We start from the raw sequence: 20823 nt of genomic DNA on the forward strand, positions 1-20823 counted from the left end.
GCGAATAATTGACCGCGCGATGTAGTCTAAACTGTCAATTCCGCGAAAATTGCACCACGCGAAAATAAGTACGTTTTCAGTATATTACCAACACAGTGTTGAGTGAGTGAGTGAGTGAGTGAGAGAGAGAGAGTGAGAGAGAGCTGAGCTGAAGAAGTGAGGGCTGCAATAGTTGATGGAATCATTACTAACACAGTTACAGCAAAAGGAACTATATTACAAACACACAGTGTTGAGTGAGTGAGTGGGTGTGTGGGTGAGTGAGTGAGAGTGAGAGTGAACGAGTGAGTGAGGGCTGGACTAAGTTTTGTCACAATCTGACTCATGCCACAGCTCTCATCAAGGCTATTGCTTGTGTCACTGCTGATGGTCTCAACTATTGCTGTTTGCTGAAGTCCATCCTATGACTTGTATCACTGCACCATACTCACATTTGATACACTATTATTGATTTTCAGATATTTTGCAAACGGACTGTAAAGACACATTTACACTTACTCCTGCAAAACCACAGCCTCATCATCCTGACTCCCAACTGTGAAGAAAACCGGCCCTGTTTCCGAGCTTCCCACGCTGCTCATGCTTGTGTTGCTTCCCCGGGGACTCGGGCGGGATGGGTCCGGACCTGAGCAAGTGGAACCGGCAGTGGGATCATAGAGTTTATATCTGCCATTCCAAACTAAGTGCCATTGAATTCAAAAAGGGTAAAAATAATTATAATTCCTCACACAATATTTCAGTTATATGATGGGGGCCTGTAAGAGATCAGCCTGGACCAGACAATCCAGAGATTAAACTTACATGCAGCGATTCACACTGAATGGGTACAACTAGTGGTGGTCCGACTAATTTCATAATCAAACACAAACAACTTCACTTACTAACATGTCATGACTCAATATTTCTTGAGGACACTGGGAGGTTTATGTTCATGATATGTTAGTCATCCCTTTAAAGGGGCAAGTTGCATCATTTCACATTGGATGTGGAATTTGCACAATTTCTAAATAAAACCCCAAAAATTCAGAAAACCTCATGTTTTTTTCTGTATACTAATGTGCATTAACAACTTGAACAGGAAAATCTGCAAAATGACGCTAACCAATATTTCTCGATGATTGCTCACTGGTAATGAACCAGTCATGAATTGTGAGAGTTCAACAAATTCTCAACTCTAGGTACAACAATTATCAACTAGGCATGACTACCAGATCCATTTTATCACCTCTTACGATTGAGTTGCTGGGACCAATTCTAGCCTGAGTCAGTGCGTGAGTGAGTGAGTTTAGTTTTACACCGCTTTTAGTAAAATTCCAGCAATGTCATGACAGGGGACACCAGAAATGAACTTCACACACTACACCCAGGTGAGGAATCGAAACCCAGGTCTTTGAGCAAAAGCTTTAACCACTAGGCTACCCCACCTCCCAATTCTAGCCTGAAATCACCACAGATATAGCTGTGAGTGTGATTTAAGATATACAGTAGTATGTACCTAGCAGCACCCCGCCAGGGGGAATGATGGATTCCGAGTCCACACGACATGCTCGTCTGGCATCTACCGCACACTCCGAGTGTCACCGCTGACTTCCATGTCTGAAATAAGACAATGCAGTAACACTTAAACATGATCATCTTGTCTCTGAAGGCACCATACACTTACTTACCCTAGACATATCTACCAAGGAAATTTGTAAATCACGAAATTGGCTGACTTGTCTGAAATGAACATCATTGCATATGTCTGTGTGAAAATTATATGTGAATCCTCATGTAACCTGAATCTATACATAACCTATTGCAGCATGTTAAATATCACATATGCGATCCAGTGGGTTGGTGCTGAAAGTCCTGAAAGTTTATTAAAAGACCCGTTGAAAAGGTGAAAATGAAGTGTGCGAAAAAAAGCATGCCACACACACACACCCCTTTTAAAGAGTGCACAACCCCTTTCTCAAAAGCTGTATCCGCTCCTGTATCATTGCTAACAACCATAGTCCCAACTCAAGCCTACCAAGTGGCATTCTGACGGCATCTACAGAACACTGAAATATTTTAAGATATTATGTTTTTTAGAGTAAAATTGATATTTTATGCTAAAAGTACCCTTCCTCTGCTAAAATCCCGGCTCTACAGTACTTTTCTTTTACAATTTGTAAACAAGCATTGTCACTAAGGTGACATAATCCCCCGCCACAAATTATCAAATCAAACTTAAAAAGTAATGAAAGTTTAAGATGAAGTTAAATGTCAACAAAAACATGATCAGTCAACCTCTCTTGATATCTTGCTCTTTAGTTGTTCAAACACACAAATATTTGCAAGACTGACTTTGACCTTGACATGAATGTCATAGTGTATGAAATATGCAAAAATGGTACTAAAGAAATTGCTTATTGAAAAACTTTCAAGGGAAGCCTTGAAAGTCCATGAAGAAAATCCAGTGAATTCAGGTTAACATGCTGAAATCTTCAAAGTGTCTTTGTGACCTTGAAAATTAAGTGAAGGTCACCAAAATCGACTGGGCCTTGCACTTTCCCTAGATGAAGCTTGGTGTCAAATATGAAGAAAATCCAGAGAATGGTTCTTGAGGTATCTCGCTGACAAGCATAACATGCAGGTTAATATGCTGAAATCTTCCAAGTGTCGCCATGACCTTGAAAATTATGTGAAGGTCACCAAAACTGACTGGGCCCTGCGCCTTCCTTAGATAAAGCTTGTTGTTGAAAATCTAGTGAACGGTTCTTGAGATATCTCACTGACAAGAGTAAAATGTTAAAGTCCCCTTGTGACCTTGAAATTAAGGTCAAGGTCACCAAACCTTACTGGGACCTTTCTTATACTGTGATGAATCTAGGTACTAAATATGAAAGGAATCTAGTCTATGGTTCTTAAGATATTCCAATTCGTACGGACGGATGGACGGAGCCCAATACTATATCCCCCGCTTCGTGCTAAACGTGCAGCAGGGGATAATTACGAAAATGAAGAGAGTGGACAGTCACCACCTGGTCACATGGGCAGCTGGTGCGTGGTAGAAGGGTGCGTCTGGGGGGAGATGTTTTTACTGTTCTTGGGAAAACATAACAAAGAATGGTTACACCATGACTCTGGTTAAAGGGACAGATAAGCAAACAGAGTGGGATAAGTCATCAATTCGAAACTTTGAATCAAAGAATAAACATATTTTTATTCATTGAAGAATTGAACATAAGACTGATGTGTTTTCATCACTTCAGAGAGTAAACGGATTACTGTGTACTGGTATATCGCTGAGATAGGGATTTCCTGTGAGTAAGCAATAAACGCCGCCTGACAGGTTACGCCACTCTGTTTGTTTTCACTGCTATTAGTGGCGCCCAAAACGACAGCTGGCAGTTCCGGCAATTACTGATTGCGCGAATAATTGACCGCGCGATGTAGTCTAAACTGTCAATTCCGCGAAAATTGCACCATCGCGAAAATAAGTACGTTTTCAGTATATTACCAACACAGTGTTGAGTGAGTGAGTGAGTGAGTGAGAGAGAGAGAGTGAGAGCTGAGCTGAAGAAGTGAGGGCTGCAATAGTTGATGGAATCATTACTAACACAGTTACAGCAAAAGGAACTATATTACCAACACAGTGTTGCGAGTGAGTGAGTGGGTGTGGGTGATGTGAGTGAGTGAGAGTGAGCGAGTGAGAGGGGCTGGACGTTTTGTCACAATCTGACTAATGCCACAGCTCTCATCACTGCTATTGCTTGTATTGCCACTGCTGATGGTCTCAACTATTGCTGTTTGCTGAAGTCCATCCTATGACTTGTATCACTGCACCATACTCACATTTGATACACTATTATTGATTTTCAGATATTTTGCAAACTGGACTGTAAAGACACATTTACACTTACTCCTGCAAAACCACAGCCTCATCATCCTGACTCCCAACTGTGAAGAAAACAGGCCCTGTTTCGAGCTTCCCACGCTGCTCATGCTTGTGTTGCTTCCCCGGGACTCGGGCGGGGCGGGTCCGACCTGAGCAAGTGGAACCGCAGTGGGATTATAGAGTTTATATCTGCCATTCCAAACTAAGTGCCACTTGAATTCAAAAAGGGTAAAATTAATTATAATTCCTCACACAATATTTCAGTTATATGATGGGGCCAGTAAAAGATCAGCCTGGACCAGACAATCCAGAGATTAAACTTACATGCAGCGATTCACACTGAATGGGTACAACTAGTGGTGGTCCGACTAATTTCATAATCAAACACAAACAACATCACTTACTAACATGTCATGACTCAATATTTCTTGAGGACACTGGGAGGTTTATGTTCATGATATGTTAGTCGTTAATCATCCCTTTCAAAGGGTGGAAGTTGCATCATTTCTACATTTCACCTCATGTTTTTCTGTATACTAATGTGCATTAACAACTTGAACAGCAAAATCTGCAAAATGACGCTTAACCAATATTTTTCGATGATTGCTCACTGGTAATGAACCAATCATGAATTGTGAGAGAGTTCAACCAAATTTACAACTTTAGGTACAACTATTATCAAATAGGCATGACTACCAGATCCATTTTATCACCTCTTCACGATCAAGTTGCTGGGACCAATTCTAGCCTGAGTCCGTGCGTGAGTGAGTGAGTTTAGTTTTACGCCGCTGTTAGTAAAATTCCAGCAATATCAATGACAGGTGGGACACCAGAAATGAACTTCACACACTATACCCAGGTGAGGAATCGAAACCCAGGTCTTTGAGCGAAAGCTTTAACCACTAGGCTACCCCACCTCCCAATTCTAACCTGAAATCACCACAGATATAGCTGTGAGTGTGATTTAAGATATACAGTAGTATGTACCTAGCAGCACCCCGCCAGGGGGAATGATGGATTCCGAGTCCACACGACACGCTCGTCTGGCATCTACCGCACACTCCGAGTGTCGCCGCTGACTTCCAGATCTGTAATAAGACAATGCAGTAACACTTAAACATGATCATCTTGTCTCTGAAGGCACCATACACTTACTTACCCTAGACATATCTACCAAGGAAATTTGTAAATCACGAAATTGGCTGACTTGTCTGAATGAACATCATCGCATATGTCTGTGTGAAAATTATATGTGAATCCTCATGTAACCTGAATCTATACATAACCTATTGCAGCATGTTAAATATCACATAGGCGGATCCAGTGGGGTTGGTGCTGAAAGTCCTGAAAGTTTATTAAAAGACCCGTGAAAAAGGTGAAAATGAAGTGTGCGAAAAAAAAAAAGCCACACACACACACACACCCTTTTTAAGAGTGCACAACCCCCTTTCTCAAAAAGCTGTATCCGCTCCTGTATCAGTGCTAACAACCATAGTCCCAACTCAAGCCTACCAAGTGGCATTCTGACGGCATCTACAGAACACTGAAATATTTTACAAAGTTTATATTTACAAAAATGAAATTTTTAGAGTAAAGATATTATTTTATGCTAAAGTACCCCTTCCTCTGCTAAAAATCCCCGCTCTACAGTAATTTTCTTTTACAATTTGTAAACAAGCATTATCACTAAGGTGACATAATCCCCCGCCACAAATTATCAAATCAAACTTAAAAAGTAATGAAAGTTTAAGATGAAGTTAAATGTCAACAAAAACATGACCAGTCAACCTCTCTTGATATCTTGCTCTTTAGTTGTTCAAACACACAAATATTTGCAAGACTGACTTTGACCTTGACATGAATGTCATAGTGTATGAAATATGCAAAAATGGTACTAAAGAAATTGCTTATTGAAAAACTTTCAAGGGAAGGAAAGTCTAAGCCTTTCAGAACATGCTGAAATCTTCCATGAAAATTATGTGAAGGTCACCAAAATTGACCAGATGAAGCTTCAAAATATGAAAAAATCCAGTGAATGTTGTTGGCGATATCTTGCTGACTATCTTAACATGCAATTTAACATGGTGAAAGCTTCAAAGTGTCTTTGTGACCTTGAAAATTAAGTGAAGGTCACCAAAATCGACTCGGCCTTGCACTTTCCCTAGATGAAACTTGGTGTCAAATATGAAGAAAATCCACAGAATGGTTCTTGAGGTATCTCGCTGACAAGCATAACATGCAGGTTAATATGCTGAAATCTTCCAAGTGTCGCCATGACCTTGAAAATTATGTGAAGGTCACCAAAACCGACTGGGCCCTGCGCCTTCCTTAGATAAAGCTCGTTGTTGAAAATCTAGTGAACGGTTCTTGAGATATCTCACTGACAAGAGTAAAATGTTAAAGTCCCCTTGTGACCTTGAAATTAAGGTCAAGGTCACCAAACCTTACTGGGACCTTTCTTATACTGTGATGAACCTAGGTACCAAATATGAAAGGAATCTAGTCTATGGCTCTTAAGATATTCCAATTCGTACGGACGGATGGACGGAGCCCAATACTATATCCCCCGCTTCGCGCTAAACGTGCGGCAGGGGATAATTACGAAAATGAAGAGAGTGGACAGTCACCACCTGGTCACATGGGCAGCTGGTGCGTGGTAGAAGGGTGCGTTTGGGGGGAGATGTTTTTACTGTTCTTGGGAAAACATAACAAAGAATGGTTACACCATGACTCTGGTTAAGGGAGAGATAAGCATACAGAGTCGGGATAAGTAATCAATTCCGAAACTTTGAATCAAAGAATAAACATATTTTATTCATTGAAGAAAAGGATAACTTGTGCCCAATCCTTTTCTTCAATGAATAAAATTTGTTTAAATCAATAAAACAGTACTCACTTTGTTTTCACTGAGAACTCTTCTGATGTTATATAATGAAGGAAGCTAAAGCAGAAAAATAAAATCTGAAACAAAAAATAACAATGTTAGCATATTAAATCATAGTTGCTCCGGGGGAAAGACATATCTAGTCTAAAGAACAATCTTAGGACAACCTTCCTTTTTGTCAACTTAAGAATGCTAATATTTTGGACTAATTAGCATTGCCTTCTATATATTTTTGCATTTATGCGTATGGAATGTAAACAATGCACACTCTGTGTAAATCCGATAATCAGCTATTTGATACATAGCTGTTGATAAGATAAGAATCTATTTTTAGTAACAGATAAGCAAATTATGTTTTGGGAAAGGCACAGTTATCTCCCCTTGTATAGATTTTACATGTACCACTGTTTGGAACGTGTATCAGTAACAAATGGCGGTAGCCCCAGCTGAAAGTAATTTCATACAAATTTTCCTTCAAAAATCACAAAAGTATTTCGAATGACAAGTACATATATATAAGTGCCACTAAAAGCTGAGGTGTACAACACTATCATGTTGTACATACTGGGATTTTAAACTAATCAACCACCAGATAAACTGAAAATATTGTTATTTTGTTCAAACTTTTGAGCTAAAAAATCTTCTATTTTCTTAAATTTCGCTGTGTTTTAACAGTTCTTACTGAGATTTCATTCAATGCAATAACAGAAAAGTAAGCATTAAAACCTCTTCCCCTTTACTGGTTTAGCAGTGAAATACAGGTTATATTAATAACAAAACAAGTTATTATAGACACTAAGACATTTTTTTAATCCAGTTTGGGAATTGATAATAACATTTGCAGCAGACCTTGGGCCAAACATTTAGATAAATCCCTGATATACAATTAAACATTTGTACAAATATACACAGTAGGTAAAAAGGGTGTTTCAGTGACAGAAGCTATTCAAAGTTTTAATACTTTTGAGCTATAGGCATCTAAGGTCACTGACCTGCATTTCTGAGTTAATAGAGGACTCTGATTCTACAGTTCCATTATTTTCCCACAAGAGTCGAGCACTCAAATCAGTCTGATATTGCAACCACTTACCTCTTCTCCCTTGCTCAGCCTATCACTTAAATTGTGACTGAAACAAAACATTTCAATGTTATTAAGTGTGGGTGGTGGGTGGGTTTAGTTTTAAGCCGCACTCAGCAATATTCCAGCTGTATGGTGGCGGTCTGTAAATAATCGAGTTTGGAACAGACAATCCAGTGATCAACAGCATAAGCATCGATCTACACAATTGGGATACAATGACATGTGTCAACCAAGTCAGTGAGCCTGACCACCCGATCCCGTTAGTCGCCTCTTACGACAAGTATGGATTACTGAAGATCAATTTTAACCCGGATCTTCATGGCCCAATGTTATAAAGATGATGATGATGATGATGATGATGATGATGATGATGATGATGTTGATGTTGAAGAAGAAGAAAAGAAGAACTAATGCACATTCATATTGTGCTGTATCAATGACGGTATGCACCATACAACTGTTATGGACCAGTAATTACTTTTCTCAGGTCCAAGTTTTATCCCTGTAATGTCAAGCACCAGGCAGCGTAACAACAAGTGCCATATTTTGACATGCTTTGGTAGGACACAACCGGCAATTAAATGTTTCTTTCATCAGTGTATGAATTTCTTCAGGAGCTACATACAGTGGAAGCTGTCAAAACCGGCAGCTGTCCGGCAAGTTGTCAACACCGTCATAAAATCTCAGTCCTGTCCGTGGCTAGTACATTTATCATCATGCAATCCGGTAGCTGTCAATTTCCGGATCTTGGCATGAAATGAGCCGCCTGAATATGTGACAGTAATCAGCGCTGTCTAATCCGGCGCATGGCGAGGAGTCAGCCGGACGTGTATTGTCACCAATTAATCATGCATGTTTTACTGTGATACAACACTGTATATCAGAGTGACAAAACTGGTTCAGTTCTAGTCGTAGGTAACCGTGTCAGCTCTACAATCTGCCACGGTGTCTAAACCGAATTATTTCTTCAGTCCCCAAGAGTGCTGGTTTAGACAGCTTCCACTGTACATAGATATAGCATCTGTTTTGTAGAAATAATGTGTTCAAGCTGAAACTATTACAATCAACATGATAAGTGTACAATCAAAATACTTTGCAAAGGCACTCACCCAAACAGATACCAGTCATAGCCTAGTGTGAGATACAGTATCTCCACGGGACTAAGGGTCTTGTGGATGGAGCCATCGGCCCACAATGAAAGACGGAGTAGTGAGACAAAGAGAGGTGTTCTGTCCCAGCCGGAGATACAGTGGACGAGCAGGCCAGAATCTCCTGAAGAACACAGAGGAAGGGGGATTAATAGGGTTATCACACTCATATCACAGCCAGGGATTTACAGGACCCGATTCCTGCATCCTATACGCATAAAAATTTACAATGGACGCAATAAAATTTATTAGCGCGTCCACAGGGACTCAGAAAGTCCCAGTCTCAGAAAGAGACCAAATACTTTTTGTAAAAATTCCAATCAAGTGACAATAAGTTATCACTAGGTTTGCTACTTGTGGAGCACAGTGGTGTAGTGGTTAGCATGCTGGCCTCTCACACCAAAGGCCCGGGTTCAAATCCCGGTGGAGACACCAAAATTTGTGACCTAGGTCTCATACTGTGTTGTGTCCCTTAGCAAGGCACTTTGTCCACATTGCACTCAGTCCACCCAGCTGTTCAAAATGGGTAACTGAGAAAGGGATGTACGGACCTATACGGTCGCGCAAAGCGCTTAGTAGCGACTTTGAAAGTACAATTCCGTCAGGGTAATAATGTAACGTCAGAGAGCAGCATTGTGTTGGATTCTAGGCGCAAAAATTAGCAATATTATTATTATTATTTACTATTAGCTGGGTTAAAGGTATCATTCGCAATTTAATTACTGTAACTAACAATGTGATCATCATGATACACAATACAATAACAGTATTAATAATATCAAAGTGTCTAGGACCCTCATTTTGTTGTCCAGGACCCCTGAAAGTTAATGTATGAGTCGTGGGAACCTCAAATACAGGACTCAAGGTAAATCCCTGACAGCCACACCATGTAAAGCCTTAATAAATGCTACTGCAGATTTATGAGAGAGTGTGTGACTGAGACACCTTGCAATAATTATAACTCTACTCAGACACAGCATCCTGAATTTGAGCTTGCAGGTTCTTGTTTTCTCCCATAAAGGTCAGCCAGGCAGGAGAACAACAAGTACTTAGTTTCATGTCTTGTGAATGTGTGAGTGAGTGAGTATGGTATTATGTTGCTTTTATCAATATTCCAGCAATATCACAGCGGGGGACACCAGAAATACGTTTCACACATTCTACCCCACCACCCACTTTTGAATGACATGGCCAGGGAAACGAACAAGAACTCTACTACTCCAGGGAGGTAGGTGGGAAGGTAGACCTGAAGCAGGTTATTGGGTCAAATGTGGCTACAAACTCAGTTATATCACAACAATTTAATTTCACACAGGGTGAAAGCCAGAAGTTCCAGACATCACCTCTGGCACCTCAGACTGAACTCATCAGGTTTCAAAACCCGAAAAGGCACACTCTACACAGCATATATTGCTACACATTATAATGCAAAGTTTCAGGCAGGCAGTTCACAGGTGCTTTATAATATAACTATCATGAACAATGGATTAGGGTGCATTTCATTTTCATTTTCAGCTCCCCTGGGAAGTGTAGAACCAATACTGCCTGTGAGGCTGTACAAGACTAACAGTCACACTACAATCCCATCCCATCAGGTACCCATTCACTGCTAACATAATCATGCTTCTGTCATAAGAATAGCCAGAAAACCTCACAAGAATCTCCCTGCCAAACAGAGTGAATATGCTTTTCATGCATGCTATTTGTCATATGAAAGGTTTGCTTTAGCATCACTCAGCAATATTCCAGTTATAAGGCAATGGTTTGTAAATAATCCAGTCTGCAATCAACAGCACGAGCATCCATCTACCAGTAATTGGGATACGATTACATGTGTCAACCAAGTCAATGAGCCTGACCACCCGATCCTGTTAGTCGCCTCTCAGGATAAGCATGGGTTGCAGGCCCATAGTGAGATTGAATGAATGAGCAAGGATACCAACACAGAGAGTATAAATACATGTAACTTACCCTCTCCAATTATATGAAGCAGTAACTTCAGGTAGTTTTGGGTCAACTGGACCAAATCCCAATGCTGTAGAGAGAATTATAGATGTTACACCATGTACATTACACACATACATCAGGTGTGTGAGAACCAAGAAAACCTCAATATTACTGACATTATTTAATGAATCTACTCGGAAACGTGTTGCTCAAAATAAAGAAGCTGTCATCCATAAATTCTCACATTAGGAAACAATGTCTACATTTGTCCGACCTCCCTAAATTTGAAACTCACTCTGTACTTGGACCAGTCAAACGGTAGTTGAGACAGTAATGGTGTCGATGGGATGTCCAGGGCTGCATCATTGAAACCCTGAAAATCAAAAACAATTCTCAGAAACCGACATTGTGTGGGTTGCCTTCTCGGGTTTAATTGTTTTGCAAAGTCAGGAATTTCCAAGATTCAAGTTTTACTCCGTTTCAACGAACCGAAAAACCTGAAGCCTTGAGAAAAGGTTCAGACTTGCAGCCCTCAAATGCTACTGGTCAACAAGGAATGCCATTTATTTGACCTCAACACAATTTAGTGGAACAGTGTCAGTGAAAATAGCAAGAAAGTTGAGTGTTCCCTAAAACATAAGTTAACTGTTTACCTGGCTCCAGTCATACCAGATGGTCTGCCCGGCACTCGACTTCTCCTTCCACTCTTTGAAAAACTCACAACCTGCAAATAAGACACCAAGTCATGGCTAGCCTTGTGGTGAGACGTTTTTCACTTACAGGTTAATACAAAGCTTGAGTCACACTATATAAGGCCTGTTTTGACATTTCAAATTAGGGCAATGTTGACAATCTTCAAGGCTAACAAAATATTTAATTTAATATCTCTCTCTCTCTCTCTCTCTCCCACACACACAGAGAAACCACACACACACAAAGAAACCACACACACAGAGCACACAGAGAAACCACACACACAGAGAAACCACACACAGAGAAACCACACACACAGAGCACACAGAGAAACCACACACACACAGAAACCACACAGAGAGAGAATCCACACACACACACACACACAGAAACCACACAGAGAGAGAATCCACACACACACACACACACACACACAGAGAAACCACACACAGAGCACACGGAGAAACCACACACACAGAGCACACGGAGAAACCACACACACACAGAAACCACACACAGAGAGAATCCACACACACACACACAGAAACCACACAGAGAGAGAATCCACACACACACACACACACACAGAGAAACCACACACAGAGCACACAGAGAAACCACACACACAGAGAAACCACACAGAGAGAGAATCCACACACACACACACAGAGAGAAACCACACACAGAGCACACGGAGAAACCACACACACACAGAAACCACACAGAGAGAGAATCCACACACACACACACACACAGAGAAACCACACACAGAGCACACGGAGAAACCACACACACAGAGAAACCACACAGAGAGAATCCACACACACACACAGAGAAACCACACACAGAGCACACAGAGAAACCACACACAGAGCACACAGAGAAACCACACACACAGAGAAACCACACACACATTCACTCACTCACTCACTCATCACTGACCTGGGTAGGGGACTGAGAGGATACAGAAGTCAGCATATCGGTTTTCTTTGTCTACTTTCTCTGACGATGTGATACTGAAACATAACATGTGGAGTGAGTATCAGAAATCGACAGGTAACCACAATAACTGCAACAAAACACACCATACTGCCAGTATTCATATATCCATGATCTTAAACCATCTTTTCCGGTCAGGTGAAGAACAAGACAAATTCCTGTAAGGCAGCCATATTTTAACATAGCATTCAGTGATGATAAGGTTTCCACTTATCTCGAGGGGGACAAGAATTATTATCTTACCTCACACATAAATGTCGCTTTCTGATTGGCTGAGCGCTCTTCTATTAATTTCAATTTACCCCGCTTACAAGCGAGTAACATTTCAATGTACCCCACTGTCAATGGCAACTCATTTGGTACTTTGTGGTAGTAATTCTTTATCTCGAATAACATTGAATCACATATGATGTACGGAAATTACTGATGTTTTGCGAATGTGAATCGATGGATGGGAGATAACTCTAAATCTGTTTTTCTTGTAAGCAAAATCTAGCGATGAAAATCTGCGAATAATTATATGGACAATTTCTTAAAAAAAAGATTTGTACCCATGCTTCAAACATTAAAAATTAACATTAAAGTGTTCGGTAAGATAAATACGTTGTTCACTGGTCTCGAAGGGGACATGGGTTGATGTACCCTCGATGTTTGTTTATGCTCCCTGAGCCCGAACATACTTGCTAGAACATAAACTGACTTAGCAGGTACATGTGGACGGAAGGACAATGGTTGTATGTCACCACACACCTGAACGTATTGTCTTATAAGTGCATGTTTTCGTTAGAATCGATAACAATGGCACAGTTTGGCATTTATCCACTTTGTTCATTTTTCAAATTTTTCAAAAAGTAGCAGGCAATTGAAAACAAACTCAGTTATTCCCCTTAGGATAATGTCACCCTGAGAATGGCGTCAATAATTCTAGCTACAAGCTTCATTGGTATGCTGCAAATGTAATGCTCACAGTTAAGTGATTGAGGAAGGTAACATAAGAAATATACCATACCTTACTGGTAGGGAGGTACATTGAAAATAACAGAATGAGTGTCAGCCAATCAGAATCAGAGATCCATGTGCAAGTTAACATAACTGAACATTGTTAGCAACATTAGCTGCTGACCTTGGCCTGAATATAGGTTGCTAATATCGCATAGAGAAATCCCTGTCATCAAGCTATTGTGTAGGCACTGTTAAAGGTCTGTAGGTTTGTTTTTTCAAGCTATATGTGGGGAGTCTGCGAATAATAATATGGACAATTTCTAACCCAGATCTGATGTCAACTGTTAATGTTGCACAATCAGTAGTAAGATCCATGACACGAAAAACTTTGGGCTAATGAAGAGCTCAGTATCAAGATGAACATGAAAGTAACAAAAAGTGAATTACAAATTTTAAAGTTTCCTTAAATTAATATCTGATTGAAAGAAATGAACTGATTTCAGCATCACCGAGGAGTGAGTTAGCAAATATTGGTACACAACATTCTTAATGGTTCCCATTGTACCCACACTGGGCACTGAACCTGAGTCTCCAAATGGCAAGCAAACACTTTAACCACTAGGCTATCCTACAGCCCCAGTCTCCCTTGGACTGAATGACTCTCTAACATAAATACACAAGCCAAATGTTTCCAGAGATTGATCAGGGACTTTGAAAAGGAGGAAACACAACTTGTGACATAAAGTACACAGCCATTTCTCCATGTCTGAGTGACTCCTACAGGCTGACATGCCAGATGTCGGAAGGGTTTGTGTACCTCACACATACCCTGGATCTATCCTCATATTTCTGTTGCTTTTGAAAATTAAACTCCATGATCTTACTTCATGCCGAACTTGACTTTCTTCTTCTCCACCATGAGATCACAGATGTAGCCCACATCCAGGCACTTCAACAACTTCTTGTCCTGACCACGGAACCGGTCAAACAACTGACCACCTCTGTAAACAACACAGATTAGTGAAACTTTGTTGCAAGTTAAAAAGCAAACATATAAATAGAACTTCAAACCAAATATGTGTAAGCAATACAGTGGAAGCTGTCTACATCAGCACTTGTTGGGACTGAAGAAATAATCTGGTTTAGACAGCGTTCCCGGATTGTAGAGCTGACACGATAGCATACAACTAGAAATGAGCTAACTGACTAAGACATAAGCAGATCCAGAGGACTTTTGTCCTGAAAGTTTATTAAATGACCATATTAAATGACGTGTGCTATTTCAACATCTGGCCGAATCCTAGCCACGATTAGACACCACTGATTACTGAATAAACACACATTCGTGCGGCTCATTTCCTGCCTAGATCCGGGAAATGAGAGCTGCCAGATTGCAGAGCTTTCAAATGACAATAAATGTACTAGCCACAGACAGGACTGAGATTTTATGCCTGTGTTGACAAGTTACCGGATTGGACAGCTGCCGGTTTTGACAGCTTCCACTGTACTTTCATTTACAGATTAGTAATTACTGGTAAACACATAAAAGATTGTTGATATTACAGAAAACCAGGAAAAGAACATGTAATTCTTTAAACAAAAGCAATCAAAATTATAAGTATTCATGATGTCTCTGAAAACTAAAATATGTGTTACATCCTACTCAGAACAAGTGAAAGGTCTAGAATTTTAGGGCTGTGCCCAAGACAGACTGCCTATAGTTACTAAACAAAACTTGGCTGTACATCTTCAAATATCAAGTGGGGCAGCCTAATGGTTTTAGCGTTCGCTCGCTTTCAGGTTCGATTCCCCACATGGGTACAATGTGTGAAGCCCATTTCTGGTGTCCCCTGCTGCAATATTGCTGGAATATTGCTGAAAGCGGCGTGAAACTAACCTCACTCAAATATCAAAGCATCTTCTGGGGTTGTATTGGTTTGGCTATCATCAAGATCTACCCAGACATTTTCTTATTGCTGGGGCGGTGGGCTGGCTCGTGGTTAAAGCGTTCGCTCATCACGCCGAAGGCCTGGGTTCAATTCCTCACATGGGCACAATGTGTGAAGCCCCTTTCTGGTGTTCCCCGCTGTGATATTGCTTGAATATTGCTAAATAAGCGGCGTAAAACCCAACTCACTCTATCACTCTTCATTTTCTGCCCTTTATACCAGTGTATAAAAATTCTCAATTCTCACATGTACTCACAAATATAGTTTTATATGTGTGTGTGTGTGTGTGTGTGTGTGTGTGTGTGTGTGTGTGTGTGTGTGTGTGTGTGTGTGTGTGTGTGTGTGTGTGTGTGTGTGTGTGTGTGTGTGTGTGTGTGTGTGTGTGTGTGTGAATCCCATATTTGTGAATTGGAAAAACATACAACTGATTTGTAATTTACATTTGTTTGTTTCATCAGATTGGTTTGTGATAAAAGACTAAAGGGAAAGAACTCAACATTACATCTATGTGACCTTTGAAATGAACCAATTCTGAACTGACAAAGAAACAAAACAATTTAAACAGGGGAAGAGTATAACCATCACAACAACCATCACTTTTTTGTCTACATATCAGTAAGTTCATGGTTCTGGCTGTCCAGTGGGGAGCTGGCTGTTGGCAACGATAGTATAGAGAGCTCCTTTAATGGGCAATCACTGTGAGGAGTTTGGTCTTTCATAGTTAAAGGGACACAACTCTTGAGGACATCTGCCTTAGAGACTTCCACGTCAACCATTTGCTGCAGACCACATAAATTCACATCTACATCAGTACACATCAAGGGGAAGCAACTCTGGTAAGCAAGTTCCAGTATCACACAACCAATACCCCTGAGTACAACAGCTTTATTTCAGTAAAACGTCAAAAATATGAACCCTACCCCTGATCATCAGGTTCTTCCCCATTAGTCACTGGGAAGCTCTCTCCTCCTGAAACGAGAAAGTATCACTATAATAGCTCTGGTCATATCATAAACATGTATGAAACAACCAAAAACATGATTCTCTTTCACTCTTGATTCATCTTTAAGGGGGACCAGATTCTTTAAAGATTCAGCAGAGTTAAGCGTTTATTTGATCAAAGTTCTGGTTTGACGAGCCTTATTTCATAAACTGACACTAGCCTTGATAATGTTTGTGCAGTGAGTACTTCTTACAGCTTAATCTTCACATTGGCTTATGCCAGTTTTCTTTGCCTATCTGCTGCATCAAAATATACAGCAATGCATTCCTCAGATGATACTCTCTATTATTTAAAAGATTTCTCTATCAAAATTTGGACCTGCATGCGCAGTGTCACTGTTGAACACTTCAGCTCACAATATATCGCAATACATAATACTATGCAGATACCTTGGCTGTACAATGTTTTGGCCAATACACATTTGAATTTGTTTTAACTCTCTTGGGTCCAGTCTGCTGGTTATTTTCACACCAATGGGTAAACATTTTTCAATATTTCTGTTTAAATAACGCTGTTTTAGTTTGCACTAGATATCTGCAACAGTCTAAGAAGAATTTATAAATAACATGACAGTTGGCGTTCATTGAGCAATTGATCTCTCTGAAGATTTATCAAGGATTCCAACCTGTGCCATTGTCTGGCAAATTTGGAAAAAAACAGTTATATTGTCCAAAATTTGTTGTCTTTATAAATGTCCTTCCTTTTCGTAAGTACCAAGAAATCAGGTAATTTAAATTCAAATTGGAATTTTACTGCAGACTTGAGCTACATACTAGCCACTGAACAGGCCTTGATAATACCAGCTCTTTGACCTTAATAACAAACTTGCAACTATATGCCCTTTGTACAAACCTGAGAAAAAGAAATCGAATCCTGATCTGCCGTACATCTCAGCTCCACTTGAGAGAGTAGCCGATCTACAGATGTGCTGTGACATAAACAAACAAACATTTCACAAGTTTCCTACACTTCAGTCAGAGTCTGATGTGTGTACAAAGTTCAGGCAAGATCATATTATAACCATGCTGGCCTTCCTATTGAGACATGTATCATATTAAACAGGATTATTTTGGATGTATTTGATGAGAGTCCTTGGCCCATACGGTTGGATATACGTGGGCCGTGTGTCCTATCACCTGGTGTCCCAACAGGGTATCAACCACAATGTTGTCAGGGGAGGTTATAGGAGGGAGCACCATTCCATTGGTGGAGGTTTTGAATTTGTAAAATTAAATGATGACATTTGAGGGACATAAGGGCCCATTTCAATGCACTATTTCATACTTCATAAGTGCATAAGGCGTAAAGGTGCGTTCCAATATGATCCCTGGATTATGACAGAGAGTATTGTCCCAAAGTACATCACCCAGGACAAGGTGGTCACTGGACAAGGACCACTCACTCAGGACAAGGACTTGACACCCAGGACAAGGACTCTACAGGACTCACAGGACTAGACATCAAGGACTGACATCCAGGACAAGGACTAGACACCCAGGACAAGGACTTGACACCCTGGACAAGGACTAGACACCCAGGACAAGGACTAGACTCTACAGGACAAGGACTAGACTCACCCAGGACAGGACTAGACTCACAGGACTAGACAAGGACTCAGGACAAGGACCCTCACTAGAGGACTAGGACAGACACACAGGACAAGGACTAGACAAGGACCACTGGACAAGGACTAGACTAGACACCTAGACAGGACAAAGACTAGACACCCAGGACAAGGACTAGACACACAAGGACAAGACTCACAGGACAAGGACTAGACTCACACCCTGGACAAGGACTAGACTCACCCTGACAAGGACTAGACAAGGACAAGGGACAAGGACTAGGCACCCTGGACAAGGACTAGACACCCTGGACAAGGACTAGACACCCTGGACAAGGACTAGACACCCAGGACAAGGACTTGAGGACAAGGACTAGACTAGGACACTCAGGACAAGGACTACACCAGGACAAGGACTAGACACCCAGGACAAGGACTAGACTCACCCAGGACAAGGACTAGACACACCCAGGACAAGGACTAGACTCACCCAGGACAAGGACTAGACACTGGACAAGGACTACACCCAGAACACCCTGGACAAGGACTAGACTCACAGGACAACTAGACACCCTGGACTAGACACTGGACTAGACACCCAGGACAAGTACTAGACACTGGACAAGGACTAGACACCCTGGACAAGGACTAGACTCACAGGACAAGGACTACACACCCTGGACATGGACTAGACACCCAGGACAAGTACTAAACACTGGACAAGGACTAGACACCCTGGACAAGGACTAGACTCACAGGACAAGGACTAGACTCACCTTTCCCTCAAACAGAATGACAGGTACCACAAAGCGGGATCTACATCGAGCAAATCTTGCCTGTTTCGACAGATCCCTCAGTTTTGACAGGTCGAAGATGCTCTCAACACTAGAAATAGGTCATCATTGATTAGAATAACAAATCTGCATAGAAATATATTTCTGTAACAGAAGTAACCATGCTTTGATAACCAAATTTGACAAACCAAGCAATAAGGTTTTTACACCATTTTGTTTGATAATATTTTGTGCCTTTGAGAAAAGTTTATGCAAGTACAAGTTGTCATTTCATCTCATGCATAATTAAAGATCTTATTATCTTAAAAATATTTTTGGGGTGGTCAGGTCACATAGTGGTTAAAGTATTTACTTATCACTCTGAAGTTCTGGTTTCGATTCCCCACATGGATACAATGTGCAAACCCCATTTCTGGTGTCCCCCACTGTGATAGTGCTTGGATACTGCTAAATGCAGCAAAAATCCACACTCATCCCTAAATACATTTGACAAAGCTAACTAACCCACAAGGCTAGTCCAGTTAAACATATATATATCCGAATTTGGGATTTCAGAATATATATATTTAGTGCATGATAAACACCTAAATAACTTATATTTATTAAACATTTACTTGAAAGCTGACTGATTTAGTCAAAGCATTGTTTTCTTCACTTGAACAAGCTGACAGATATTTCAGAATCACATTTATCAGAGTGAGTGAGTGAGTTTGGTTTTACGCCGCTTTTAGCAATATTCCAGCAATATCACGGCGGGGGACACCAGAAACGGGCTTCACACATTGTACCCAAGTGGGGAATCGAACCCGGGTTTTCGGCGTGACAAGCCAACACTTTACCCACTAGGCTACCCCACCGCCCCACATTTATCAGAACTGCTCTTATTCAAATTGTAACTTCTGGTCCCTATACAACAAGAAGTGCCTGATACATTCCTAGCCATGCTCAGTCTGCTGTGGCCTGAACCAATAGCCTGAAGCCCTAGTCAAGTAAACAGTGTCATCAGGTCATCTGAGACAATGATGGTCCACATGACACTCAAACACAAAAACTAAAGCTTCAGTGCCATGTTTGGGCTAGTAGACTCGCGTATAACACAGCCAGCTTACTTATCATCTTGACGGGCTGGACAGTCCTTCTGGTTCTCGTACTCCATCAAGATGATCTTCCCTGGGTAATGTGCGCACAGCTCGCCACTGAAGTTGGGGATGATCTACAACATGTGCATCACAACAATCACCATAACTTCCGGGGATTGACCAACTAAGATCAAAGTGTGAAAACAGGCCCTTAACCTGTCATCTAGTCTATGAAATGAACATATCACATACAAACATTTCCTAAATCAAAATCATAATATATAATGAAAAGGAGTCCTGAGACTTTCTTCATTTTCAGACTGAAACTGTGGTAATCTAGACTTGCCACATGTTCTAGACTTGCATGGGCTGCATTGGATATATTTGTTTCTGAGTCTGTATGACACACTGGCCCCCAACCTCTGCCTGTCATGAGAGCTTACACACAGGATCAGTTGGTCAGGCTCGGATGATGCCTGTCAGTCCCCAAAGTGGATACAGTTATCATCTAACTGATGTGTTCTGTGCAATTATACAATAAATAGGAATGAAGCAATTGGAGAAATGAGAAAAGATATTCTTCAGAATTACTCTAGATACTTACAGAATACCTGTACTCCTTGGCAAATAACATCAAGCATGTTTCATTTACAGTGTCCCCCTGAAAGAAGACAAAATCATTTGGTTGAAAGTAGTGACTGACTGGACTGACTAATGTATTTATGAGTAAATGGCAGTAGAACATGTCGAATGGTTACATGTTAAGATATGCTTAATACAGTTATTGTTAGACTGGAACTGGCTTATCATGGCAATCACTGACTTTGTGTGCTGGCGATTAGGTGCCTGGCCATGAGAGTGTGGGTTTGAAACCT

The 20823-nt window shown here is 40.8% G+C and overlaps 1 protein-coding gene across 2 annotated transcripts in view; it reads right to left on the bottom strand.

Annotated features, from left to right (window-relative positions):
- Positions 1–20823, bottom strand: part of LOC124258568 (myotubularin-related protein 14-like) — a 44496-nt gene that overhangs the window by 18782 nt on the left and 4891 nt on the right. For both annotated transcript variants that reach the window (XM_046692635.1, XM_046692634.1), the window contains exons 2-16: positions 20553–20609; positions 19979–20082; positions 18852–18960; positions 17364–17439; positions 16429–16477; positions 14444–14560; positions 12561–12634; positions 11579–11649; positions 11221–11298; positions 10950–11013; positions 8940–9102; positions 7840–7876; positions 6762–6826; positions 4853–4953; positions 499–625 (exon numbers count right to left, since the gene is read on the bottom strand). In XM_046692635.1, the coding sequence (XP_046548591.1) occupies positions 499–625; positions 4853–4953; positions 6762–6826; positions 7840–7876; positions 8940–9102; positions 10950–11013; positions 11221–11298; positions 11579–11649; positions 12561–12634; positions 14444–14560; positions 16429–16477; positions 17364–17439; positions 18852–18960; positions 19979–20082; positions 20553–20609 (1292 nt within the window). The remainder of the gene's footprint in view (positions 1–498; positions 626–4852; positions 4954–6761; positions 6827–7839; positions 7877–8939; positions 9103–10949; positions 11014–11220; positions 11299–11578; positions 11650–12560; positions 12635–14443; positions 14561–16428; positions 16478–17363; positions 17440–18851; positions 18961–19978; positions 20083–20552; positions 20610–20823) is intronic.

The sequence above is a fragment of the Haliotis rubra genome, unplaced genomic scaffold (genome assembly GCF_003918875.1).
Source record: "Haliotis rubra isolate DU_JTF1 unplaced genomic scaffold, ASM391887v1 Scf7, whole genome shotgun sequence".
Taxonomy (NCBI): Eukaryota; Metazoa; Mollusca; class Gastropoda; order Lepetellida; family Haliotidae; genus Haliotis; species Haliotis rubra.